The following is a 25,471-nucleotide window of genomic DNA, read 5'->3' as shown; positions in this document are numbered from 1 at the left end:
AAGATCAGATTCAAGGTGTGAGAAACAGACCACCTCTTACTGAGAATAGCTACAAACTCATACTACAATACTAGTGCATGCATTCACTGATGGGAAGAATGTGCGGCCATTTTTGCAATCTACCACAGTGGGGAAAACCTTGCTTACCTCTCTTTATAGAAGTAACAGATTTATCAAGCACAGGGATCTGCCATTTGAACATACTGGAAGTATATCTAACTTTAAAAGTTTTATCATTAAAAGGAAGTACATTTTTGGATAGTTTTAAAATATTTAAGCTTGATTTGCATGCCCCAGAAAGCAAAAGAACTCTAAGGACAGACTCAGCATGTATTACAACTATATAAATGAGCCTAAAGGTGTATAGAAGTGAAATTATGAATGGGAATACTGCCCACTTTTGCCTTGTCTGAAAATTCATGACCTCCAATGATTATTAATACACAGGCTGAAGAGTTCTGTGTATGTGACCTTTTCCCATTCTCTGAACAAGCCAGGCAAAAATGTAAGCAAAGTTCTGTGTGTCAATAAAAGTTCTAAAACATGGAATTCAGCCTCTACTTAACCTACAGCCTGACTCAATAAGCATTTCAGAAAAGAGCACATACAGAACAGAAAAATACACCCCAGGACTCTCGGGGTTGCCTATCTTATGAATTCTGTATCCAGACTAAGTTACTGACCCGAAAGCCAATTGCAGGGAAAATGGTTTATGTCCTGCAAAAAAGGACTACTCTGAAAGTTCCCTAGCTTGCTTGAGTTTAGAAAGATTCTTCTATTGTGTGCGTGTGAAACATTACCTAGGAAAACAGATTGGTATATCTTTGCCTACCTCTAGAGGATATGAAAAGATTAAATAAATTTTCTTAAATTTAAAGTTCTGTTCTGACTGGCTTATAAAGATTAGTAAGTTTTATAATAAGTTTATGTAAGTCTAAATAAAAAACTAAAGTATTTCCCAGAGAAGGAAGGAATTATATATACTTCTAATGTGGTAAGTACTCTGGCCCTTTCAATGAGGGTGGATATAACTACAAAGGGCTAGCACAAAGCAGTGTTGCAGGGTGATAAGTCTTCTGTACCTTCATCATTCTATACATGCATTAAATCCTATGTTAAAAAAGTATAGAATGCTACAACAAATGAAAAAAGTCAATTTCATTACATGACAATTAAAAATTTTTAAAGAAAAAAAATATATCCTGTAAGCTTTTTTTGGAAGGGCCAAATAGTAATATTAACTTTTCTTCTGTCCTTGTGTACAAGCATTCATGAGCCAACATCGTAGAGCTGTTAATTGCAAGTGACCAATTTATGTGATCCAATTTTATAGTTAAATTGATTCTTTAAAAGTAAAAGAAAATATTCCTGAAAAGAATGACCTCTTTGAGAGAATTGCTCTTTTGTTCTCGTCAATTTATATATTTATAAAGAAAGAATCACAGTAGAGATCTATTTCAATTTTTTTTAAACATTACTAAAAGCTAAGTCCTTAATTTCTAAGTAATTTAAGATCCCTTCTAACTTTTAAACTGCCAGCACTAACTAAAATAGCTCTTTAGAAGCTCTTTTTCCATTAGATGATATGTATACATGACATGTTTTTCTATTCAAAAATAATCAAAATATTAAATGAGCTGAATTCCTCATCTGCTCTTTACTATTCTTTTTAAGTCTGTAGTAGCAATGGCCTGCTTTTATATAACTTTGTTCAGGAGTGCGTGGCTGGCTCAGGTAGTTAAGCATCTGCCTTCAGCTCAGGTTGTGATCTGTGGGGTCCTGGGATCCAGCCTTGAGTCAGGCTCCCTGCTCAGTGGGGAATCTGCCTCTCTCCCCCACTTGTACTCTCTCCTGCTCTCTATCACTATCTCTCTTTCTCTCAAAAAATAAAGTCTTTAAAGAAATATATAAAACTTTGTTCAGAAAAGCCTGTGTATAGAACATTCACTCAAGCCTTTAAAAATATTTTCTAATCTTGACGCAGGTGGCTTTCAAATTGTGGTCTGTTGGCTGGTCCAAAGTGGAAGGGAAAGTCAGACATGTGTCTGGATGAGACTCTGGCCAGGACAGGGAAGAAAAGAGGGATGACTGTTTACATGTGATTTTACTTCTGGACACTCACCAACAGCAACTTGGATTCGGGCAGGAGGAGGGAGTACAGCTTCCCTAAAAATGAGAACTTCCCTGGAAGAGGTCACATTAACAGTGTGACCTTGCTCTCCATGGCTCCATACCACCACCTTCCTTGTCATAAGTCCCAAGTTCAAATTCCTGCCCTTCCCCCCAGAAGAATAAAATGACACTTAGGTACTGAGAGAGAAATGGGTTGGAGAAAAATGTTTCTGAGCCAATGTTGTATGCAGTGCTCACAGGACTAGGTAGGTTCACCTGCAGCCAACAAATGATTGCAAAATGAGGATCCCTGGGTTTCAGACTCACAGTGACCCAGGTCCACTCTTGTTTATTCATTCATTCATTCATTCATTCACTTATTCATTCATTCATTTATTTTTTAACCCAGTTTTGGCTCTTAGAATAAAGACATAAGGAAGAATCATTTTCTTCTATATGGATGTCATTTTCTACTAAGATTTTAGTAATCATCTCAAGATTTCTATGCTTTATGAGCTATATTGGTGTGATACAGCCAAAAGTAAAGGGACTTACTTCTATGTATGCCTTCCGCATGTCACAAAAGAACAAGTGTACTGGTTTCCATGACAACAGTGAAGCCAGAGGAATGAGATGGAACAAACATAACATGAACTTTTCCCATACCTTCTGCTCCTGCGCCTGTTGCTCCTTTTCAATGGTCTTCCTGAGAGTTGATTCCAGATCATCCTTTTCTCTGCACACTTCCAAATAACATTCTTGCACAGCAGCCATCTCCTTATTCATCTTATCTAACTCAGACCTTAGATACACAAAACCAGTAGCTAAATGACCACAAAAAAATATAAGGGCTGCAAAATAATTTTTCTCTCAACTACAAAACAGGAGAACGCTGTCTCCACAGCTTAAAGGATAGTTATACTCTCATGTTCTCACCTAAGTTGCAAGCGAGCCCCCTCGTAAACTTCAAAGAGCTGCTGCTTCTCCAAAGCATGCTTTGCTAACAGGCTTTCACGTATTTGGGCTTTCATGGCTTCATGGTGCTGCTGGTAAGTCCTCTCACATCTAGAAAAAAAGAGAGCAGACAGCAGAATCTAAGGCAGTACCTAGCATTACTAGAAACACCAAGATGAATTGTTGTTCTTTTTTTGTTTTTTCTTCCTTCCCTACCCACTCCCTCCCTCCCTCTAATACAAATTATAATTAAGGTCAGGTTGGTTTGCTCCAACCAAAAGTGGTAATAATTAATTCCCAATGGAGGAGCTTAAAGAATCTTCAAAATTTTCTTTCTTCAAATGTTTCTAAAGAAAAACGTGGGTAGGAAAAACGTGGGTAGCAACGTGGGTAGGAAAATGCTCCAGTCTTTCAAACAGATAATAGTCTTTGGTTGAGGACTTGTTTACAAAAAATTAATTGAAATAACATTGTTCCAAAATTTCAAGGTATCTATACTAAACATAAATACTAGCAGTACTCAACTCACAAGTAAGTTATGTTCCAAAAATCTGTTTCCAAGTTTATGATTTGGTATTTGGAAGACATACTCTCTTCCAGATTTCTTCCTTATAAAGAATAGTTTCCCAGACAGTCTATAAGAACCATAAAGCTATACTATTTCAATGAACTACAGCTTTGATGGTGATATAGAACCCAACCCACTACATAACATCACTGCCATGGAAAATGTGTTCTGAATTCTAATTTGAGAAGCCAGAGAGTCATCTTCTTCAGTCTGAGATCTCAGTAGGGAGGGTTCATTCCATAACTTTTCTTGAATCTTTTCTTTAGCCAAAGGGGGAAGGAGGATAGAGGCTGGAGGCAGGCATTAGACCTCCATATACTCCTTACCTATCCACAGCTTCCTGTTTGTCACGGTCAAAATCTTGTACCATTTGTCTCATCTGATTACATAAGTCTTGGTTTGTATTTCTCAGTTTTTCTTCAGTTTCTTTAAGTTCCTATATACAAAAGAATACAGTAGAGGAAATAAACATCATTTTCATTGATGTGTCCAATCTTATTTTTTAATATCGTCTGTGCTTTATCTCTAGCTTGTAATGATGATGTATCATTTTCATCATTCTACAAAGTCTCTTTAAGCCTTCTAAGAGTAGAGAATCATTTGAGAAGCAGCTTTCTGATAGGGCTAAGACTTAAAATTTTGTACTCATTTTGAACTATATGAAATGAAAACATTAAACGAGAGAAGTATTAGCTAACCAATGTCTTAAGTCTTAGAATTCAATAATCTTCACAATCATATAAACAATGTTGAACTATTTGGTCAAGAAAAGAACACCTCTGGGATCCCTGGGTGGCGCAGCGGTTTAGCGCCTGCCTTTGGCCCAGGGCGCGATCCTGGAGACCCGGGATCGAATCCCACGTCGGGCTCCCGGTGCATGGAGCCTGCTTCTCCCTCTGCCTGTGTCTCTGCCTCTCTCTCTCTCTCTCTGTGTGTGTGTGTGACTATCATAAATAAATAAAATTTTTAAAAAAAATTTAAAAAAAAGAAAAGAACACCTCTCGTAGCCATGCTTCTCTATAAACAGGAAACGAATTACACCAACTTACCTTCTGATGAAAGTACTATCTCATGACCAATAATGGGAAATAACTGGAATCCTTATTCACCTACTAATAAACCTATCTACTAAATCACATTACCTCTGAATTTTTGAAGTCTGTTATATCCTTTGAATTTAATGAGGTCATAAAAATTCTCACAAAACACAGGAGACTTTTAATTACCTGATTTTGTTGCTGTAAAACATGAATTTCATTTTCAAATTGCAGAATGTCATCTTTGACAATCATATCAGAATTAGAAGAGCCAGGCCAGAATTGATTAGTTGGGTTTTCCGAGGTATCTATTTTAGTCTAAATGTTAAAAGAAATCAAAAGCTTTTCAGATTTTTAAAAAATTCTAAGTTATACTTTTAAAATAATTTCATACTAGAAACTGCAAAAACAGCACAAATAATTTCCATAACTTTTATCACTGTATCCAAATATAACCACAATACAATGATCAAAACCAAGAAATTAACTCAGATGTGATCTACAGACCTTATACAAAATTCTCCAATTTTCCTCTAATGTTCTTTTTCTCAATCTGGATCTAGTCAACAATTCCACATGGCATTTAGTTGTCATGTCTGATTAATCTCCTTCAATCTAGGGACAGTCCAGTCTTTGTCTTTCAAACCTAAGACTTTGGAGGATCCCTGGGTGGCTCAGCAGTTTAGCGCCTGCCTTTGGCCCAGGGCGCAATCCTGGAGTCCGGGATCGAGTCCCACGTCGGGCTCCCGGCGTGGAGCCTGCTTCTCCCTCTGCCTGTGTTTCTCTCTGTCTATCATGAATAAATAAATAAATCTTAAAAAAAAACTAAGACTTTTTGGTGCCAACTAGTTATTTTGTAAGATGCCTTTCAATGTAGGTTTCTCTGATATTACTTCATTACTAAATTCAGGTCATCCATTTATAGCATGAATGCCAGAGAAGTGATGTGTGTGCTCTTCAGGAAACACATGATGTCAATGTGTTTCATCAACTGATTATGATCAATAAATGAAGGTAATATCTGCAGGAACCTTCACTGTAAAGTTACAATTTTTCTACTTGTTATTAGGAATAAGTATCTTATGAAAAGATACTATGAGACTACGCAAATATTCTATTTTTTTATCTTATACTATGTTTAGCATCTATTTTATTTCTGTACTTATTTATGTAATCAGCATTAACTCATAGATCTGTATTTTATTCAACAGGTACAGTATTTTAAGATTCATGATAAACTTTGGCAAATTGTTTCCCACAAGATCATGCAAATGTATACTGTCAGGTAGTCCATCTGTGAGAATCTGTCCAATTCTCTTTGCTTCCCCAAGGGCAATGACTGTTTTGAAATAATTATTGTATTTTATGGGGAAAGGGTAGCCAACACCTGCTATCATTTGCATTTCTTCCATTGCCATCAGAGCAGAACCTCTTAACATGCCTTCATAATTCGTTTTTCATCTTCCCAGATTTGTCTGCTTATACAATTTCACATTTTACTCTTACCATCTAAGTGTCTTCTTTACCCTTTGTGAATTATTTATTCATTGTAGGAGCCACAAAGATTTTTTTTTAAGTATCTACTCCATTTGACTTGTTGGTTTATGTATTTACCTGAAGTCTGAGCTCTCTTTTACAATGTATAAAAAATATCCTGTATCAAGATTCACTCTCCTCATCGGGGAGGTACGGGTATCTCATTCACATGTAGGGTAACAGAACACCCAGGTTCTGGCTCAGTCTTCTGATTCTTAGCCTTCACTTTTCTTTACAGGGAGACTGCTCCAATTGTTGATTTTCCCCTTTTCACTTGCCATCATTGTCCAGAAGCCACTGCTTCTACTCTAGCCAGAGGAGAGAAGAGCTACGAATATCTACTCTGTGAGGTTCTCTCCAGATGTAGAGGTACTAATGAGACTTTCAAGGATTTTACTGACTCATTAGAATGGCTTTAATTTTTCTAACTTGGCCTCCACTTTTTAAAGTTTATGATATTCATTTGTGCTTCCTTCTCCATTGGTGAGTTTTATATTATTATGAAATGAAATGATTGAAAATAACGTCATACTGATATGACAGGGGAAACAAATTTTCACAGCTAGGTATTACGCTCTGTTTTGACATATTATCACACTGCAGGCACACACGGACTAGGTACCTGTACCTATCAGCACAAAACCCTTACTTAAGGGTTGCCTGGGTGGCTGAGTTGGTTAAGTGCCTGCCTTCAGCTCAGGTTGTGGGCCCAGAGTCCTGGCATCGAGTCCTGCATCAGGCTCACTACAGGGAGCCTGCTGCTCCCTCTACCTATGTCTCGGTCTCTATCTCTCAAGAATAAATAAATAAAATCTAAACGAAAAAAAAAAAGACCTTTAAAAAGAAAAAGACCACTTGAATGTTACAATGAAACTTCTTTCTAAAGTCAGAATTCTAAAGACATTACCTTAAAAAACAAGACATGTAATATACCAATTCTTACATTACCTTCCTAATTTCTATGTCTAAAAAGATTCTGGATAGGAACATTCTGAGTTGGCTACTGAACATTGCCTATCAAGTACCTTGGAATCAGAGTATTGTTTTAACCACAGCTCGTGGCTAGGTAATGATCTCCACTGAGTAGCAGATACAAAAAGGCCTCTGTGTTTTATTTATTATGCTAACAAAAAATTCAATGTAGATATGGATCCTGACTGCTAGACTTATCTTCCTAAGGACTTTACTACATTCTACCTTAAAGGCCCAGTTGTTCAACTGGAATGAACAGCATAGAATTTAGTTCACTCCCAATTAGTGCATAGTGCTACATATGGACAAGTTCCTAATATTCATCTTAATGATCCTGGAAATGTCAGAGAGCAGTACTGTTTGAATACTCAAATGATATGAAAGCAAAAACAACAGAATTTCTGTGATAATCTTTCATTTTTCTGTATAAGACGGTTATGAATAAAAATAAAATATACTACAAAGTTATAAAGCAATAAATACAACCAAATACTTTTAAACATTCATAAAAGAAACAAGCTAATAAAGATTACAGAGTAAATATTTTGCTGCCCTTTTCAATACTTAGAAAGGCTTTAGGAAAGGATTTTGATGACCTAGTTCTCTTTAAAAAGATATCCAAGGAAGTTTAAATTGACATGTTCTTTCTCTTAACATCCCTATAGCAAGCAGAGAAGTTCAACATTACTTCATTAACCTCAGGACTTAATGCCAGCTATATTATTCCAAAAATTGATATAACATCTATATGTTTTTGGCCTCAAAGATTCCAGACAATTGAAACTTATACAATATAGACTTCTAGACACATGCCCTACTCCCTAGTTATACCAGTTATTTGTTACATCCTTTTTTATATACTTCTGCTCAAGTCTGACATGTTCTTTCCTACCTTCTCTCCTGCCTTTATCCTTCAGGATAGAGATCAAATATTCCCTCCTTAAAAACCTCACTAAGGTTTGCCTTACCATCTCCCCTACAACCATGCCTGGTTAGTTATTCCTTCTTAGAGCCCTTTGCAACCAGTATCATCCTTATTACACAAAGTTATACATGTTCATCTCCCTCCGGATCTGTACTGTTGAATACAGTAGCCATTAACCACAGATGGCTATTGAGCACTTGAAAAATGTTCATTGACAGATGAATGGATAAAGAAGATGTGGTGTGTGTTTGTATATATGTGTGTGTGTGTATATAAACATACACACAATGGTAAATGTAAATGGTATATATACACAAAGGCAATGGTAAAGATCTCTGTGATAGAAAGATCTTGGGGGAAAATATATATATATATATATGTACATGTATATGTACACACACACATACACATATATATAATGGAATATTACTCAGTCATCAAAAAGAATGAAATCTTGAAGTTTGGAATGATGTGGATGGAACTAGAGGGAACTAGAAAGACAAATACCATATGATTTCATTCATATATGGAATTTAAGAAACAAAACATGAACAGAGAGGAAGGGAAGGAAAAATAAATTAAGACAAAAACAGGAAGGCAAAGACTTGACTACAAGAGACAAACTGAGGATTGCTGGAAGGGAGGTGGGTGGTAGGATGGGATAATTGGGTGATGGGCATTAAGGAGGGCACTTGAAGTAATGAGCACTGGGTTTTTTATGAAACTGATGAATCACTAAATTCTATCTCTGAAATTAATAATATAGTATGTTAATTAAATTGAATTTAAATAAATAATTTTTAAAAAGAGAAACATATCCAAATTGAAATGTGCTATAAATGGACAACACAGGTCAGATTTCAAGGACTTGGCACAATCATAAAAAAAGCAAACAAAAAAATGCAAACCATCCCATTAATAATTTTACATTGATTACATATTGAGAAGATAATATTTTGAATATATTGGGTTAAGTAAAATATATTATTAAAATTAATTTCACCATTACTTTTAGTTTAATGGAATCACTAGAACATTTTAAGTTACATATGTAGTTCCATTATATTTCTATTGGATAGTGCTGTTCTAGATTCTAAATTCCTTCAAGGAATGGCCATTGTTTCTTTCACTGAATCCCACAAGACCTTGCACAGAGTAGATTTTTTAAAAAAAGCTTCAGCTGAATGATTTGCTCTTCTTCCATGTACTTCCCAACCCTGCTTTCTAATGTTACAGACTAAGTAGAAAGTTCATTAGAAAAGATGTGGGAAATAAGAAGCAAAGGCATAGTTTGAAGGTGTCCATGAACTAATTAGATGACCATGAACTTGAGTGTTTATCTAAAAAGTATGTTGGTTAAATTACTACTTCCTCTCCCTTTCCCCCATCTAGAAAGGGATCAATATGTGTATTAATTCAACAAAGATTTACTGAGCAAACATGCAGAGAATCATCAAGACAATACTCCCAAGAAATCCCTATATAGTAAGTGGAAGCAGGACAGACATAAGCAGCAGAGGCTGGTAAGTCACACTTTTAAGAAAAACCAAAAGTGGACTGCTGAGAAATCACTATGGTAAAAGAGTGGCTGGACAAAAAGTATTCAACAATGAGATAGCTCTCTTCATACTATGGAGGCAAAAGTTAAAATTTTAAAAGCATAAGACACGGCCACCATCATCTGCTACATACGTGGATGCATATCTGTAGAGCAAATGCCATCAGTAATTCCAGTACAGAACAAAGAAAGAACCATGGACACCTGAGCTAAAGTTCAGACTCAAAACCAGGTTCCTACTCTCCTAAATCTTAGGCTACTCTCACCAAAACACTTGAACTAACCAACTCTAACACAAATTGAAACATGAGGGTTTATTCCCATCTTTTGTAAAAAACATGGAAACAAGACAGCTTGATTTAGAGGTGTTATATGTGCTGGGGGGAAGGGAGGTTCTTTCTCATTTGATTATTAACACTGAAATCAACATTGTCATTGTACTTATCAAATACAGTTACTCAGCAGAAGGAACCAGACTGGTCAGAACTTTAACAGTGAAAACACATTATTATTTTTTGGAAAACTGATACAATTGAAATTTCATAATAATAAACATCATAAAACATCTTGCATAATTTAATAGGATCATTTTTAATGAATACAACTCCTAGTTTAAAGGATCAGGAGATAAAACAGTAATAAAGGGGGAAGTAAAATATCATTTCCATCCAGAAGGAAAAGGAATATAGCACCCACATTCATTTCCTCCTTCCCTTTCCTTTTAATTACTAGGTCTTGTATGTATCCTTTTCTATTGAGACCATAGACGGATTGGGAGTTGGACATATGGTAGGGTGAAAAGGCAACTATGAAATGAGGGCAATGGTAAAGATCTCTGTGACAGAAAGATTTTGGGGAAATAACCTTGACCAATTCACTAGTCAAGTGTTTTCATTTCGATTTGCCTGAAGACTGACTCTGTGACCTCAGAAGTGTCACATTTTCTTCCAGCTTCCTTTTCCTCATCTGTAAAGTGAGGACACTAACTGAAGGATATAAAAGTGGATTCAGTGATTTTGACTTAACTGGTTTCTGCACCTTTCCCACTCATAACATCACTACTACATAATTAATTTCCTTATATAGACTGACGCTTATTACAGGAACATGGGCCAGAGAAATCTCATGGACAAAGTGCTAAAGGATCTAGTTGTGGAGAACTTAAGACTAGAACACTGTTGGTATAAGCCAATCTTGAGGAAATGTAGGTATTTGTTACATAGATTACTTCCTTGGATTTGTGGTAAAGGAATTTTACCTAATTAGCATGTCATTTACAAGTGCCAAAAGGAACTAGAAAATATATTACTTTATGTGGCATTCCTTTCTTTATACTGGACTTCTAAATAATGTCAAATGAAACCCTGGAAGAGAAAGGTTTGATTTAAACATGAAGATTATATGCATGTTTTTTATTAAAGCTTTTAAAGATGGGTTTTTAACTCTACAAATTCTACAAACCTCAACCTTGATACTTTTTTCCTCTTTCTCCACTTGTTGAAGAGTTTCAATTTTCTTACGACAGTCTCTGAGATCATTTTGTAACTGAGACACCAGATGACGCTTTACCGAGTTGCTACCCAGCAAACGCTGCACTTCTGCTTTCAGCTTCAGAATGACCTCATCTTTGGAAAGCTCGTCATTTGGCTCTTCTTGCTGTACAATGCTAATGGAGAAATTATCATTTAATATTTAATATTAAAGCAAGTAACAAATCAAGCATGGTCATTCCCTGACTAACTGCAGTTGCGACCAAGTTGTGTGACCTATACAACTACACACTAGAATTTCAAAAACAATTTTAAGCTTTGTCTTAAACAAGGATATCATTTTTGCTATGTCCCCATATATAGAAGTAAGTTTATTCATAAGAAGACTATTATTATCCTTAGATTGCCTGCCTCACTGAAAGGAGTTCAGTCATGTGAATCTCAATATGGCATGCTTTTTTTGTTTTTAGTTAAGTTGCATGCTGTATATGCATGCCCTTTGTGACCCTATGAGAAACAACATGAAAATAAAGGAGGCAGTGAAAAGTAAAATACTAGTCATCTTAACAATTTCTGTATCTCTTTTATTAATACACAAGTCTGGGTGGTTATCTGAGCAACTGGGGCAAAAGTAACAAAAATAAAGGCCATGCTAATTTAATTCCAACTTTAGTTTCAATAAATTTCAGAACCGAAATTAGAACTTTGCTCCTAGCCATAATGGATTCAAAGTACCAGATTTGTCTTCCTGCCTTAAAAAAGAAAACCTAGAAAACCAAACAAAATATATTAAATGGTGGTTTTCAATCATTGGACAATAAGGCAGCACTGCATAATGATCCCTCAGAAAAAGAAAACAAACAAGGTGAGCTCTGATTGCTGTTGCTTTCTCCCTGGGAATTTTCCAGCCTGTGGCACAGGGAGAGAAAAGCCAAAAGCAGCCTAGCAATTTCACCAAGTTGTGGAGCTCAGTTTGGGAAGGCCAAAATGGCTAGAATTTGATGAGGGAAATACTATGGGAAAGGTAGCTACACAGAAAGAGAGCTCTAGATATTTGTATATCCATGTGAGAATATTACTGCAAGGCCAGGGAAAGAACCATAGGAAATGAATAGAGCTGGGGATATTGGGGATTCCAATGAACCATACTGGAAAGGTCTCCAAATTCACAAATTATCAAATATTGCCTTAGTAATGGGGCCAAATTAGCCCCAGATTAAATAAAATCTCCTCTAAATCTGACCCAACAAAACCTATAAAGCTGTGAAAGGGCCAAATGGATTCCAGGAAACTTAAGTGTGTCACAGAAAAAGAATAACAATATTTTTTAAAAATACAACAAAAATCTAACATCTCAAACATAAAATTCAAAATGTGCAGAATCTAATCAAAACTTATGAGGCATGCAAGTAAGAAAAGAAAATATAAACCATAACCAGAAGAAAACTCAATCAACAGAAACTGACCCAGCAATGATGCTGGCAGTAGAATTAATTAAATATATTCCATATGTTTGAGCTAAGAGAAAAAGCATGAACATAGTGAGGAGAGAAAGAGGATATAAAAATGACCCAAACTGAACTTAGACTAAAAATTATAACATCTGAAATGAAAAATATCCTGGATGAGATTAACAGCTTACTTAATATTGCAGAAAAGATCATCAGACATAAAGACATAGCAATAGAATCCTACAAAATTAAACACAGAAAGGTGAGTAAAACAGAAATATATTGAGCATGTTAAGTTTTCTAACCTCATTGTACCTGAAATCTTATCAAAGAAGAAAGGAAGGGGGCAGAAAAAAAAAATTTTTTTTTTTTAGGATTTTATTTATTTCAGAGAGAGAGAGCAAGCAAGAGCGGGAGACAGAGAGTGGAAGAAGGGGAAGCAGACAACCTGCTGAGCAAAGAGCCTAGTGTGGGGCCAGAACCCTGGGATCATGATCTGAGCCAAAGGCAGATGCTTAATGGACTGAGCACCCAGGTGCCCCCCCAAATTTTTAAATGACCAAAATTCTATTTGATGAAAACTAAAACCCTACTAAAACCTACAAGCTCAATGAATCTCAAGTTAAAAAATGAAGAAAACCACCGTAAGTTATATTAACATCAAATTGCTGAAAACCAATGATAGAAAGCACAAGAAAACTCCTAGAGAGGAGAGAATCAGAGAAAGGAGACATGAATTCTGTGCATAAATACGTATAAGCCTCAGTCAAAACCCTGAACTATGTATACATGCACAGAATAGACCCACAAGCCAACAGAGCAAATATTTGGAGAATTTAACTGAAATTTGAACCACACACAAATCTCATAATGACTAACTCTTGAGCTATGCATTCAAGGACAGATTGGTATCAATGTGGCAAAGGCTTGGACAAATAAACTGAGATCTGAAACACCCATACAAGCTTCTATGCAACCTAAAAATCTTAACATCTAATACAAGCACACCACAGTGGTATCACAGATTTGGATGCAGACCACCACATTAAACAAATATTGCAATAAAGTGACTCAAATGAATAGTCAACTAAGTTGAGCAATAGTGTGGCCTAAAAAACAATACACAAATTTTAATTAAAAAATACTCTGTTGCTAAAATATGTTAACCATTGTTGGAGCTTTTAGCGAGTTGTAATCATAGATCACAGATCACCACAACAAATATAATAAAAAAGTTTGAAATATAGTGAGAATTACCAAAATGTGACACAGAGACATATGATTGGCAGACACTGTTGGCGAAATGGCATCAATAGACTTGATTGATGCAGGATTGCCAATTTGTAAAGAAAATGCAGTATCTGCAAAGCACAATAAAACAAGGTATCCTTGTATATAATCTAAAATTATTCAACATGCAACTAACCAAGAAAATGGGACCAATTTGCAAGAAAAAAAGAAAACCTATAGATGACACAAATGCTAGAGCTACTATCACAGAGAGTCTTCAAAGTTTAAAGTAGCTATTATGTCTCTAGTCTATGAAATAAAGGAAAACATACTTAAAATGAATGAAAAGATAGGAATTGTCAAAAGAGAAATAAAAACTATAAAGGAACCAAACAGAAATTTTATCACTGAAAAATACTTACATGAAAGTTTAAAAAAAAAAAAAACCCTCTGGATAAGTTTAATAAAACAGATGACAGAAGAAAGAAAAGAATGAGTAAACTTGAAAATAGCTCAGTAGAAATTATCCAGTGTGAAAACAGAAAAAAAAAAAAAAAAGAATCGGAAAAAAAGAACAGTGTCTCAAGAACTGTGCGACAATATAAAAAAATTTAAGTTGTATAATTGGAGACCTAGAATAGGACAGAAGAAAGAAGCAGGGACAGAAAAATATCTGAATAATGGTCAATATTTCACAAATTTGATAAAAGACATGATAAATTTCATTTTCAATAAGCTCAGTAAACCCCAAATGAAATGAAAAAAACAAAAAACAAAAACAAAAAACGGACCCATCATAACCAAAATGCTGAAAAGGGGAAAAACATTCTTTAAAACAACAAAAGAAAAACGACACTTTACACACAGGATAATGGTCCAAATAACAGATTTTTCTTCAGAAACCACCAAGGCCAGAGATAGTAGAACATATCTTTAACACGCTGAAATAAAAGAACTGTTGATCCAGAATTCTATAATCAGCAAATAAAAAGACGTTTTCATATAAGGACACCTAGAATTTGTTGCCAAGAAATGCTAAAGAAAATTCTTCAAACTAAAGGAAAAATGTTATCTACCAAAGGGAAATCTCTAAAACTACAAAACATTACTGTAGAGAAACTAAAGACATAAGAGAGAGGTATAACATATGCCCTGAAATTGGAAGACTCATTTTTTCCCCTCCAGCTTTATTTATGTATAATTAAATAGCAATTTAAGATATCAATTCTCCCCAAATAGGCCTATAGATTCAACATAATCCCAATTACGATTCAAGTAGATTTTGTTGAAGATATTGATTAGCTAATCATTAAATTTATTTTGAGATACAAAGATCTTCGAATACTCAGAACAATTTTGAAAATAAACAGAGTTGAAGGACTTGCCCAACACATTTCAAGACTTACAGTAAAGTTACAGTATCAGGACTGGTATTAATAAAAAGAGTAGGGAAACAGAACGGAGAGTACAGAAAGAGGCCACAAATGGTCCATTAATTATCAACAAAGATATTAAAGCAATTCAACGAGGAAAGAAAAGTTTTGCTGACAAATGGTATTAGATCAACTGGATATTGCTATGAAAAAAATGGACATCAATCCTTACCTCATATCATACTAAAAACCTAATTCGTAATGGATCATAGATATAAATGTAAGAGGTAAAACTATTAAATTTCTAAAATCTTAAGAAAATTTTTGTGATACGGTTACATTAGAACACAAAACCATGAACTACCAAAGAGATAACTAATAAATTTGAATTCTTAAAAACTTAAACTTTTGCTCTTCAAAAGATACCATTAAGAACATGATAAGGTAAACCAGAAAGTAGAAGAAAATATTCACAACATATATATATCAGATAAAGGGCTTGTATCCTGGAATATATAAAGACCAAACAACATATACAAATAGCAATTAAACACATCAGGAAAAAAAGAAGAAAAAGAAAGAAAAGCACATCAAAAGATGCTTAGGGGTATCTAGGTGGCTCAGTGACTTTGGCTCAAGACATAATCTCAGGGTTGTGAGATTAATCCCAGTGTTGGCTCCATCTATGCTGGGCCTGAACCTGCTTAAGATTTTCTCTCTCCTTCTGCCCTTTCCCCCCACCCCTACCTTGTGCATGTGCAATCTCTCCCTCTTTCCCTCTCTCTCAAATAAACAAATTCATTAAAAAAAAAAAAAGATCCTTAGATCATTAGTCATTAGGTAAATAAAAATTAAAACCAGGAGATCCCTGGGTGGCTCAGCGGTTTAGTGCCTGCCTTGGGCCCAGGGCATGATCCTGGAGACCTGGGATCGAGTCCCACATCAGGCTCCCTGCATGGAGCCTGCTTCTCCCTCTGCCTGTGCCCACCCCCCTCTCTGTGTCTCTCATGAATAAATAAATAAATAATCTAAAAAAAAAATTAAAACCACAGTAAGATTATCACTACACATACTACAATTGCTCAAATTAAAAAAGATTAACACCACCAAGTTTTAACAACAATGTAGAACAACTGAAACTTCAGACATTGATTTTGGTAATGCAAAATAGTATGGTCACTTTGAAAAACAGCATTTATACTATCAATATCTACATAAAATAAAACAGAGGACCTCTAATGGAACCTTAAAGAGAAAACAATTTGGAGCATAAGTGGAACAAAAATGGTACAATTATCTCCATTATTTGCTAATAATATAATTATATCTAGAAAAACCTAAAATATAATGGAAAAATTACTGCAAACAATAGGAGAGTTAGAAAGTAACAGGTTAGGGACACCTGGGTAGCTCAGTGGTTGAGCAACTGCCTTTGGCTCAGGGCGTGATCCCGGGGTCCTGGAATCAAGTTCCACATCAGGCTCCCTACAGGGAGCTTGCTTCTTACTCTGCCTATGTCTCTGCCTCTCTGTCTCTCATGAATAAATAAAATCTTAAAAAAAAATAAAAAAAAAACAGGTTATAACTCTCTCTCTCTCTCTCTCTCTATATATATATATATATATACACACACACACATATATATGTGTGTGTGTATATATACAAAAAAATACTGAAGAAGAAATAATAGAAATGAATACCCTATTTACTATTGTAAAAATACATCAATTTTACAAGAATTGTGCAATAACCTAAATATAAAAAACTAAAACATTCTTGAGAGACAAAAATAGATATAAGTAAATGAAAAGGCATGGTATATTCTTGGATAAAAAAAAATTCAACATCATTATAATATCAACTCTCCCTAGGTCAATGTATAAGTTTAATGTGATCCTAATAAAAATATTCTCAGGATTTTTTTTTCCTGGAGCAGAACAAGTTAATCATAAAGTTCATTTGAATGTAGGATCAAGAATAATCAGAAAAATCCTAACAAAAAACAGCAATTCCAGAGCGATGGTAAAAACAAAATATAAGGCAAAGCATTAAAGCTTTTAGAAGGCATCATAGGGCTAACAGGAAAGGTTTCTTTTTTTTTCTTTAAGATGTATTTATTTATTTTAGAGAAAAAGTGTAAGCAAGAGCATGAGCAGGGTGGGAGAGAGAGAGAGACAGAATCACTGAGTCAACTCCCTAATGAGCACAAAGCTGGATCCCAGGACTCTGAGACCATGACCTAAGCCAAATCCAAGAGTTGGTCACTTAACCAACTGAGCCACCCAGGCACCCCAACAGGAAAGATTTCTTAAAGGGAACATACAAAGCACTAACCACGAAGAATGATAAATTTGACTAAAGTTAAAAAAAAAAAAAACTTTCATTCATCAAAAGACAAAAGGTTAAAAAGTGAGAGATATTTACAATACGTATAAGCATCAAAGAATTCATATGTGGAACAGATATTTATAAAAGAAAAAACTTCTAAAAATCAACAGAACACATGTACACACAAAGTCATTTAAAAATTGAAGAGGGACATGAACAAGTCACACACATACACTGACAGACACACACACCCCACACCCAAAAGCCAATAAACAGTTTTTTCAATGGAGCTCAATCTCATTAATATAGGACAATACAAATTAAAACCACAATAAAATATCACTACACATTATATGGCTTAAAGTAAAAAACTTAAAATATCAAGTATTAACAAAGAGAGAGCAACCAAGACTTTCATACACTTCTCATGTAAATTGGAACAACCACTATGGAAAAGAGTTTCCAATACCTCTTAAAGTGAAACACATATACCATAAGCAATTTTACTTCTATGTATATACCCAACAGGAATGTATGCACATTATACTAGGAAGTAACACACAGAATCTATGGTTAGTAGGATGGCAAATAAACTAGACTATTCATATAAATAAAGCACACATATACATATTTATATACCTAAGTGAATGAGCTACAGTTATATGCCACACCATGAGTTTCACAACAAAATGTTAAGTGGAAAAAAATCTAAAGAACATCTATATCTATGAAAAACACACAGGATTAGCAGTAATGCTTAATGGAGAATGACTGAATGCTTCCCCATGAGATGAAGAGCAAAAACAAGAGTATCAGTTTTTACCACTTCTATTCAACATTTTACTAGAGATTCTAGCTAAAGCAATTAGTCAAGAAAAATAAAAGGCATTCAGATTGGAAAGAAAGACATAAAATGATCTCTATTTTCAGATGATATGATCCTATACCAAAAAAAAAAAATCCTTAGCAATCCACTAAAAAACTATTTGAACTAAATTAACAAGTTCAGCAACGTATCAGGATACAAGATCAATATATAAAATTAAATGTTATCTCTATACACTAGGATAAAATTAAGAAAACAATCCAGCAAAAAAGAATAGCCAAGAGAATAACTAGGAGTAAATTTAACAAAAGAGGTATAAGACTCTAATACACTGAAAACCACAAAAATACAAAATACATTAGTATATGGAAAGAGATGAAAGACCTAAGTAATTGGAAAGACATCCTGTGTTCATGAATCAGAACCCAATATTACTAAGATTATAATACTCCCCTAAACTGATCTACAGACTATATGCAACACCAGACAAAATCCCAGCTGGTTTCTTTGGAGAAACTGATAAACTAATCCTAAAATATGTTAGGAAATGCAAGAGATCCAGAATAGCCTAAGCAATCTTGAAAAAGACAAAGTTGAAAGATTCATACTTTCTAATTTCAAAACTTACTACACCAACAAGACAGTATGGTACTGGCATAAGGACATACAGGTCAATGGGATAGAAGTGAAAGCCTAGAAATAAACCCTCCATTTAGAGTCAACTGATTTTTCACAAGGATGTCAAAACAATTTTGGTACTGGGTCAATTAGATATCACATGCAAAAGAATGAAGTTCTACATCATATCATATAGTAAAAATTAATTCAAAATGAATCCAAGATCTAATGTAAGAGATGAAACTCTTGGAGAAGAAAACATAGGTATAAATCTTCAGGATCTGGGATTAGAGAGTGGTTTCTTAGATAATCAAAAGCACAAGCAACTAAACAAAAAATATGCTGTTTGACTTCATAAAATTAAAGACTGTGCTTCAAAGGATGCTATCAAGAAAGTGAAAAGACAACCAACAGGAGAAAATACTTGCAAATCATATATCTGACACAAGATTTGAATTTGGAATATATAAAGAACCCTCAAAACCAAAAAAAAGGACAACCCAATGTTAAAATGGGCAAAAGATTTGAAGAGGTCTCTCCAAAGAAGACATACAAATGGTCAAAAAACACAGTAAAAGATGTTCAACATCATTAGCCATCAAATAAAAACTATATCATTGGCAAATCAAAGCCAAATAGCAAGTGGTGGCAAGGATACAAAAAAACTGGAACTCTCATATATCGCTGATGGGAACATAAAATGATACAGCCACTTTGGAAAACACCATGACCATTTTTCAAAATGCTAAACACAGAATTACCACCTCACTCTGCAATTCCACTCCCAGATCTACAGTTGACCCTTGCTTGAATAATATAAGTTTGAACTGCACAGATCCACTTATACATGGAATTTTTTTGATACAGTACGTTTCGTAAATGTATTTTCTCATCCTTATGACTGTCTTAACATTTTCTTTTCTTTAGCTTACTTTAAGGTAAGAATAAAATATATTAATACACATAACATACAAAATACATGTTAATCAACAGTTTATGTTATTGGTAAGGTTTCTGATCAACAGTAGGCAGTTAACTTTTTGGAAAGTCAAAAGTCATATGCAGATTCTCAATTGCACAGCAGGTCAGTGCCCCTAATCCTGTGCACTGATCAAGGGTCAACTGTCTATCTAAGAGAAATGAAAACATATATCCACACAAATCTGTGTACAAATGTTCCCAGTAGCATTATTCATAATAGCCTAAGTAGAAACAACCCAAATAAATGTCCCAACCAGCTGATGCATGATTAAGTCAAATGTGATATATACTCACACAACAGAATATCATTTGGCTACAAAACAGAATGAAGCACTGATAACACACTGCAACGTGAATGAACTCTGAAAGCATTATGCTAAATGAAAGAAGCCAGCTACAAAACACCACATACTATACAATTCCATTCATGTGAAGTATACCGAATAGGCAAATCCACAGATAGAAGGCAGATTAGTGATTCCCTGGAGCTGTCAGGACAAGAAGGCGTAATGAAGGATGTAGGTAAAGTGTTTCTTTTTAGGGAAACATTCCCAAAACGTTTATTGAAATGTTCTAAATTAGGTTATGGTACTGGGTGCACAACTCTCAATATAGTAGACATCACTGAACTGTACACTTCAAATGGGTAAATTTTATGGTATTTTAAATATATCTCAGTAAAATTATAGAAGAAAAAGAGCATCTAATGTATGAGTTACCCTTTGTATAAAGGCAAACCTAATCTATAGTGTTTAGGTATGATTAGGTCTTACAAGATAACAAAAAACAATTGCTACAGCATTTAGGATAGTCATTAACTTCAAGGTTATGACTAGGAAGAGGCATATGTACAGCTGCTGGCGTTTATTTCTGGGGGGTGGTTTCATGGGCATTCACTTTAAAAATCAGTGTTTAAGCTATACACTTAGGTTTCATGCACTTGTCTCAATTTTAAAAGGTTTTAAAAGTAAAACAAAACTATAAAACTTACTAGAAAAACCCCATCAAGAAATCATACAGCTAGAGAGTGATGGATCTAACTGCATAAAAATTTTAAACAGGAAAACTCTCAGCACCAGCTAGGATACACAGAAATAGATACTGCCACATGATGTGGGTAATAAACTACAGAGCTGCTTGGTAGCATGTATCAAAAACCTCAAATATGTGCACACCTCCTAGCAAGGATATTCACTCACATCCTAAGGAAATAAAGATGTGAATGAAGACTTGACTACAAAGATGCTTATAATAAAATAATATTGTATTACTTATCATAAAAAATTAAACAGTGCATTACTATAGTTCCTTCATCTACAAATCCATCTCTAAATATATACAATATTTATTGACATCTTGAGACTTCAGATTATACTAAGTTAAAAAAAGCATTAAAACAATACATTCAATATTATTTTATCTTTTAGAAATATACAAAATAGATAATATGGAAATTATACATCAAAATGTTAAAGTGGTTTTCTTCATGGCAGGTAAAGTGAGGTAATGTTGCCTTTAATTTTCTTCTATTTTCTTAATCTGTATTTTCTAATTTTTCCATAATAAAGGAAAAAGTTACTTTTGACAGAAGTAGTTGATAGTATGTACTCTTAATATGTGATGAAAATGGCACCTCATCTCTGTGAGATGCCACAAAACCCATGAGAAAAACATCAAATTCCAAGAGGGGCTTCCTACAGAATACTTGACCAGTATTTCTCAAAACTTCAAGGTCATCAGAAACAAGGAAAGTTAAGAGAAACCTAAGGAAACATGATTCCAAAATGCAATGGGGGTATCCTGGATGCAATCCTGGAACAGAAAAAAGGACATCAGGCAAAAACTGAGGACATCTAAATAAATTATGGACATTAGTCAATAACAAATGTGTCAATATTAGTTCATTAATAGTAACAAAGGTATCATGCTGGTATAAGATGTTAACAGAGGAAAGTGGGTGCAGAGTATAGGGAAATTGTACTAGTTTTTCTGATAATCAAAACTGTTCTAAAAACCTAAAAGGTAGTTCTAAGAAATAATAGTATCTTAGTTTAATTTTTACTGTTCTTCAGTTTCAGAGGATTCCAAATGAAATGTTATACACACACACACACAGAGTGACAGAGGGGAAAGGAGACAGAATGAACAAAATATTCAGGGTTTTTAGATGTTACATTATCAAAGGAGTTCCTTGTAATACACTACATATTTATCAATATACACAACATCTGTATAGGTAATAGATATGGTGTAAGTATGTCTATATAGATCTCATCTACTTAAACCACTTCTATTTATACAGAAATATAAGATAAAAAGATAATTTGCAGAAATATAATTATATAAGAAATATAAAATATATTACAATGCATCTTCCTGTGCTGTAAGATGCGGTGAACTTTTAACAGAATGCTTACTTTGCTCAGTTAACAAATTAGGCATCCCTAATTTCTTTTCTTACTGAATGCTGACCACTGAAATAGCACATCATGTACTCCTAGAGAGAGCCAAGTCAGAGAGTGGGGAAAGTGCTTGCTAAAATAATTTTCTCTTCTTTCCCAAAAGGGAAAAAGTCAGCAGTGGTGACCAGTCCTGCTGAGCCCCGTGGAAGTCAGTTCCCCTAAGTCCAAATAAACTGTAGTCCCTTATGAAGCCTGCTGAGAAGACCAAAGGAAAAAGGCATTCCACTTGTTAAATGTTTATTATTTGAGCTTCGCAGCCAACTATAATACGGGAGAGGGGAAGCTGTCTGCAAGCTGCATGCAGATTTAGCTACTCAAATTCCATGAATGTGAAATAGAACACTGAGGCTAAACCCTTCAAATTTACTAGGCAGTAGCTTAAGGGAGGTGGTAGTTGAGAATAAAAGCTTGGAGCTGCTAATATTTGGGTCAGTGATTTGAAAGCAGCTCAAGTCAACAAAGAACTAAAATTCTCGACACGGGGAAAACTGTGGCTTCCTCTTGTTCTAAGAATCACAATCCAGCAGAGAAAAGGTACAAATCTCTTCTCTCCTATATCTCCTCTCACTTTGATCTACGAATAAATATTTTTACTTTTTCCTCAAAGCCGAATATCTATTAAACTGCTGGTGGGTGGGATGACTAAAAGCTAACTTTTTTTTTTTCCACTAACCCTGTGATTCAGAGACTTCTAGCTAAATCTCAATGACCACTCATTCTGTGCTTAGCTATTCTCCACTTTCCCAGCTACATGTGGTAGAAGTCCTTTTACTATGTCAGTGATGTGATATGTCTCAGGTTGGATATCTATAGGACTGTGTTTTATATTACTGTAGGATTTTGGCTATGGCTATGAGTACTAACTAAATACAAAGGGAAGAAGCAGAATACATTTTAGAAGTTATCATGATGAAGTTAGTCTACCTGAAAAGGTAAAACATATAGACACACACACATATATATAATTTTTATATAACATATATATGCATTATTTTCCAAATTCCCTGGTTAATTATAGCTCAAAGTAAAATAATAACTAGAGAAAAATCTTTTTTGAGATGAACTAAATCTTTAACCCTCTAAAATAGAAGACATAAGGAAGAATGAAGTTGAAATTAAAAAGGTTTGTCATGTAAATACAAACCAACAGATTTACATGACAATGAAGTTTTGGGCTCAAGTATTGGTTCTGCTGCTAATGGTCTCTCTTTATAGGCAAAAGGAGTTCAGATCTTTGAGAACTAGTTTTCCCAACCCGAAAATGAAAATAGAGATCTGATGTTTCTCCAAGGTTGAAATGAAGATCAAAAACTTTTTACAAAGTATATGTTGAATTAAAAAAGAATTAATATGAAAAGTGAATGCTATATTTTAGCCAATCATCTACTAAATAATAATATTAATAGCTATGAATGACTAAATGTCTAGTATGTGTGGGGTGCCTGGATGGCTCAGTTGGTTAGGCGTCCAACTCTTGATTTTGGCTCAGGGTCCTGGAATCCAGCTTTGTGTTGGCCTCTGTCTTAGTGGAGAGTCTGCTTGAGATTCTCTCTTTCCCTCTCTCTCTCTCTCTCTCCTTCACCCCACACTCTACCACTCACAGGTGCATACTCTAATAAATAAATAACTATTTTTTTAAATGCCTAATATGTGCAAGAACATATTATATGAAGCCCTTTATGCCTTAATCCTCATTTTAACCTCCAAGAGACATCTATAATCTACTTAACAGAAAAAAACTTGATGCAAAAACAGGCTCAGAAAAGCCAAGAAATTTGCCCAGGATCACAAAGCCAGTGATAAATGGCAAAACTACAAATCAAAACAAAATCTGGATGTAAAGACCATGCTCCTTCCACTAGCTATTTAGAACTAATCTGGCATTAACAGGAAACGAGGCATTCACAGTAGTAAATTTTCCAGATAACTACATCTTAACTTCAAACTTTTATGTAAATCTACCTAAAAACTATAATACATACAACCTTTTTTTGCTTTAATTAGCCAAAGGTGAAGGCTTTCTTCAATAACAGGATCATGACTGTGGGCATTTTGAGGGAGATCACAGCTATAGTTCTGTAGCTCTCTCCTTGCTAAGGCTGGGCTATCTGACCAAAACACTGGTATTACCTCTCCTAACCCTCTGCCCCAGCTACTCTGCAGTCAGGAACTCAGATAACTCATGAGAAACAAACACAAATCTAAGTCAATAAGAGCCTGAAGGTGCTAGTTGTGCTATTGGCATCCTAGTTGTGCACATATGCTAGTTGTGCTATTGGCATCCTAGCTTCCTTCTGGATTGTATCTGTAATCTGTTGATGAGAGTGCCTAAAGATTGACCCTCCAGATAAACGGAGCCTTATTAAACCGAATTAACATCTTGTTTCACAGGATTACCAGATCACTTTATATTTCAATTTTCTGAATGTCATCTTACTATTTTGAAAATGAAATCACAGGATTAAAATACTTAACTTCTAAAATCTATTATAGAGCAAACCCTTCAGGAGATTCATATACGTAAACATAACAGGTAGTAAACATTCTCATGGAACAAAAATGATGGTACCCAGTCTGAAACTATACACTTGCTGGTGCAAGTGTGACATTTGTATGTATTCAAGAAAGGCTCTCCTTAGCATAAATGCAATCTCTACCAAATATCCATCTTTCATCCTTTTTCCACACCAGCAGAAGGAATGACTAGATAGATGCCTCTTTGTATATCCAGGATAATGTGTAGCACACAGCATTTAGCTGCTCACAAGTATGTCTCCCTTTCCTTGCCCACACACATGTGAACTCCCTAGAGGGAGAGTTTCATCCTCATCTTTTGTCCTCTACTCCCAGAGCCTTGCATAGCACCTTCCAGACCGCAAGTGCTTCAAAAATATACATCCTGTCCTTCATTCATCTCTTAAGTGTTTAACAGTACCAAAATGTGTTCCCTCTCCCACCACCCCACCCTTTTCCCCTCTGTTCCTTTCATGAGATTGCTAAAGCATCTGTGTCAAACAGTGATATAAAAGAATCCGTATTCTAAAAGTAAG

The 25,471-nt window shown here is 34.8% G+C and overlaps 1 protein-coding gene across 6 annotated transcripts in view; it reads right to left on the bottom strand.

Moving 5' to 3' along the window:
* CEP152 (centrosomal protein 152) overlaps positions 1 to 25,471 on the bottom strand; it is an 88,087-nt gene that overhangs the window by 30,449 nt on the left and 32,167 nt on the right. For all 6 annotated transcript variants that reach the window (XM_055320078.1, XM_055320076.1, XM_055320081.1 and 3 more), the window contains 5 exons: positions 11,124 to 11,328; positions 4,861 to 4,989; positions 3,961 to 4,070; positions 3,049 to 3,177; positions 2,779 to 2,914 (listed from right to left, as the gene is read on the bottom strand). In XM_055320078.1, the coding sequence (XP_055176053.1) occupies positions 2,779 to 2,914; positions 3,049 to 3,177; positions 3,961 to 4,070; positions 4,861 to 4,989; positions 11,124 to 11,328 (709 nt within the window). The remainder of the gene's footprint in view (positions 1 to 2,778; positions 2,915 to 3,048; positions 3,178 to 3,960; positions 4,071 to 4,860; positions 4,990 to 11,123; positions 11,329 to 25,471) is intronic.

The sequence above is a fragment of the Nyctereutes procyonoides genome, unplaced genomic scaffold (assembly GCF_905146905.1).
Source record: "Nyctereutes procyonoides isolate TBG_1078 unplaced genomic scaffold, NYPRO_anot_genome, whole genome shotgun sequence".
NCBI lineage: Eukaryota > Metazoa > Chordata > Mammalia > Carnivora > Canidae > Nyctereutes > Nyctereutes procyonoides.
Note: the sequence above shows the minus strand (reverse complement) of the source record. Positions and strands in the feature narration are given on the sequence as shown.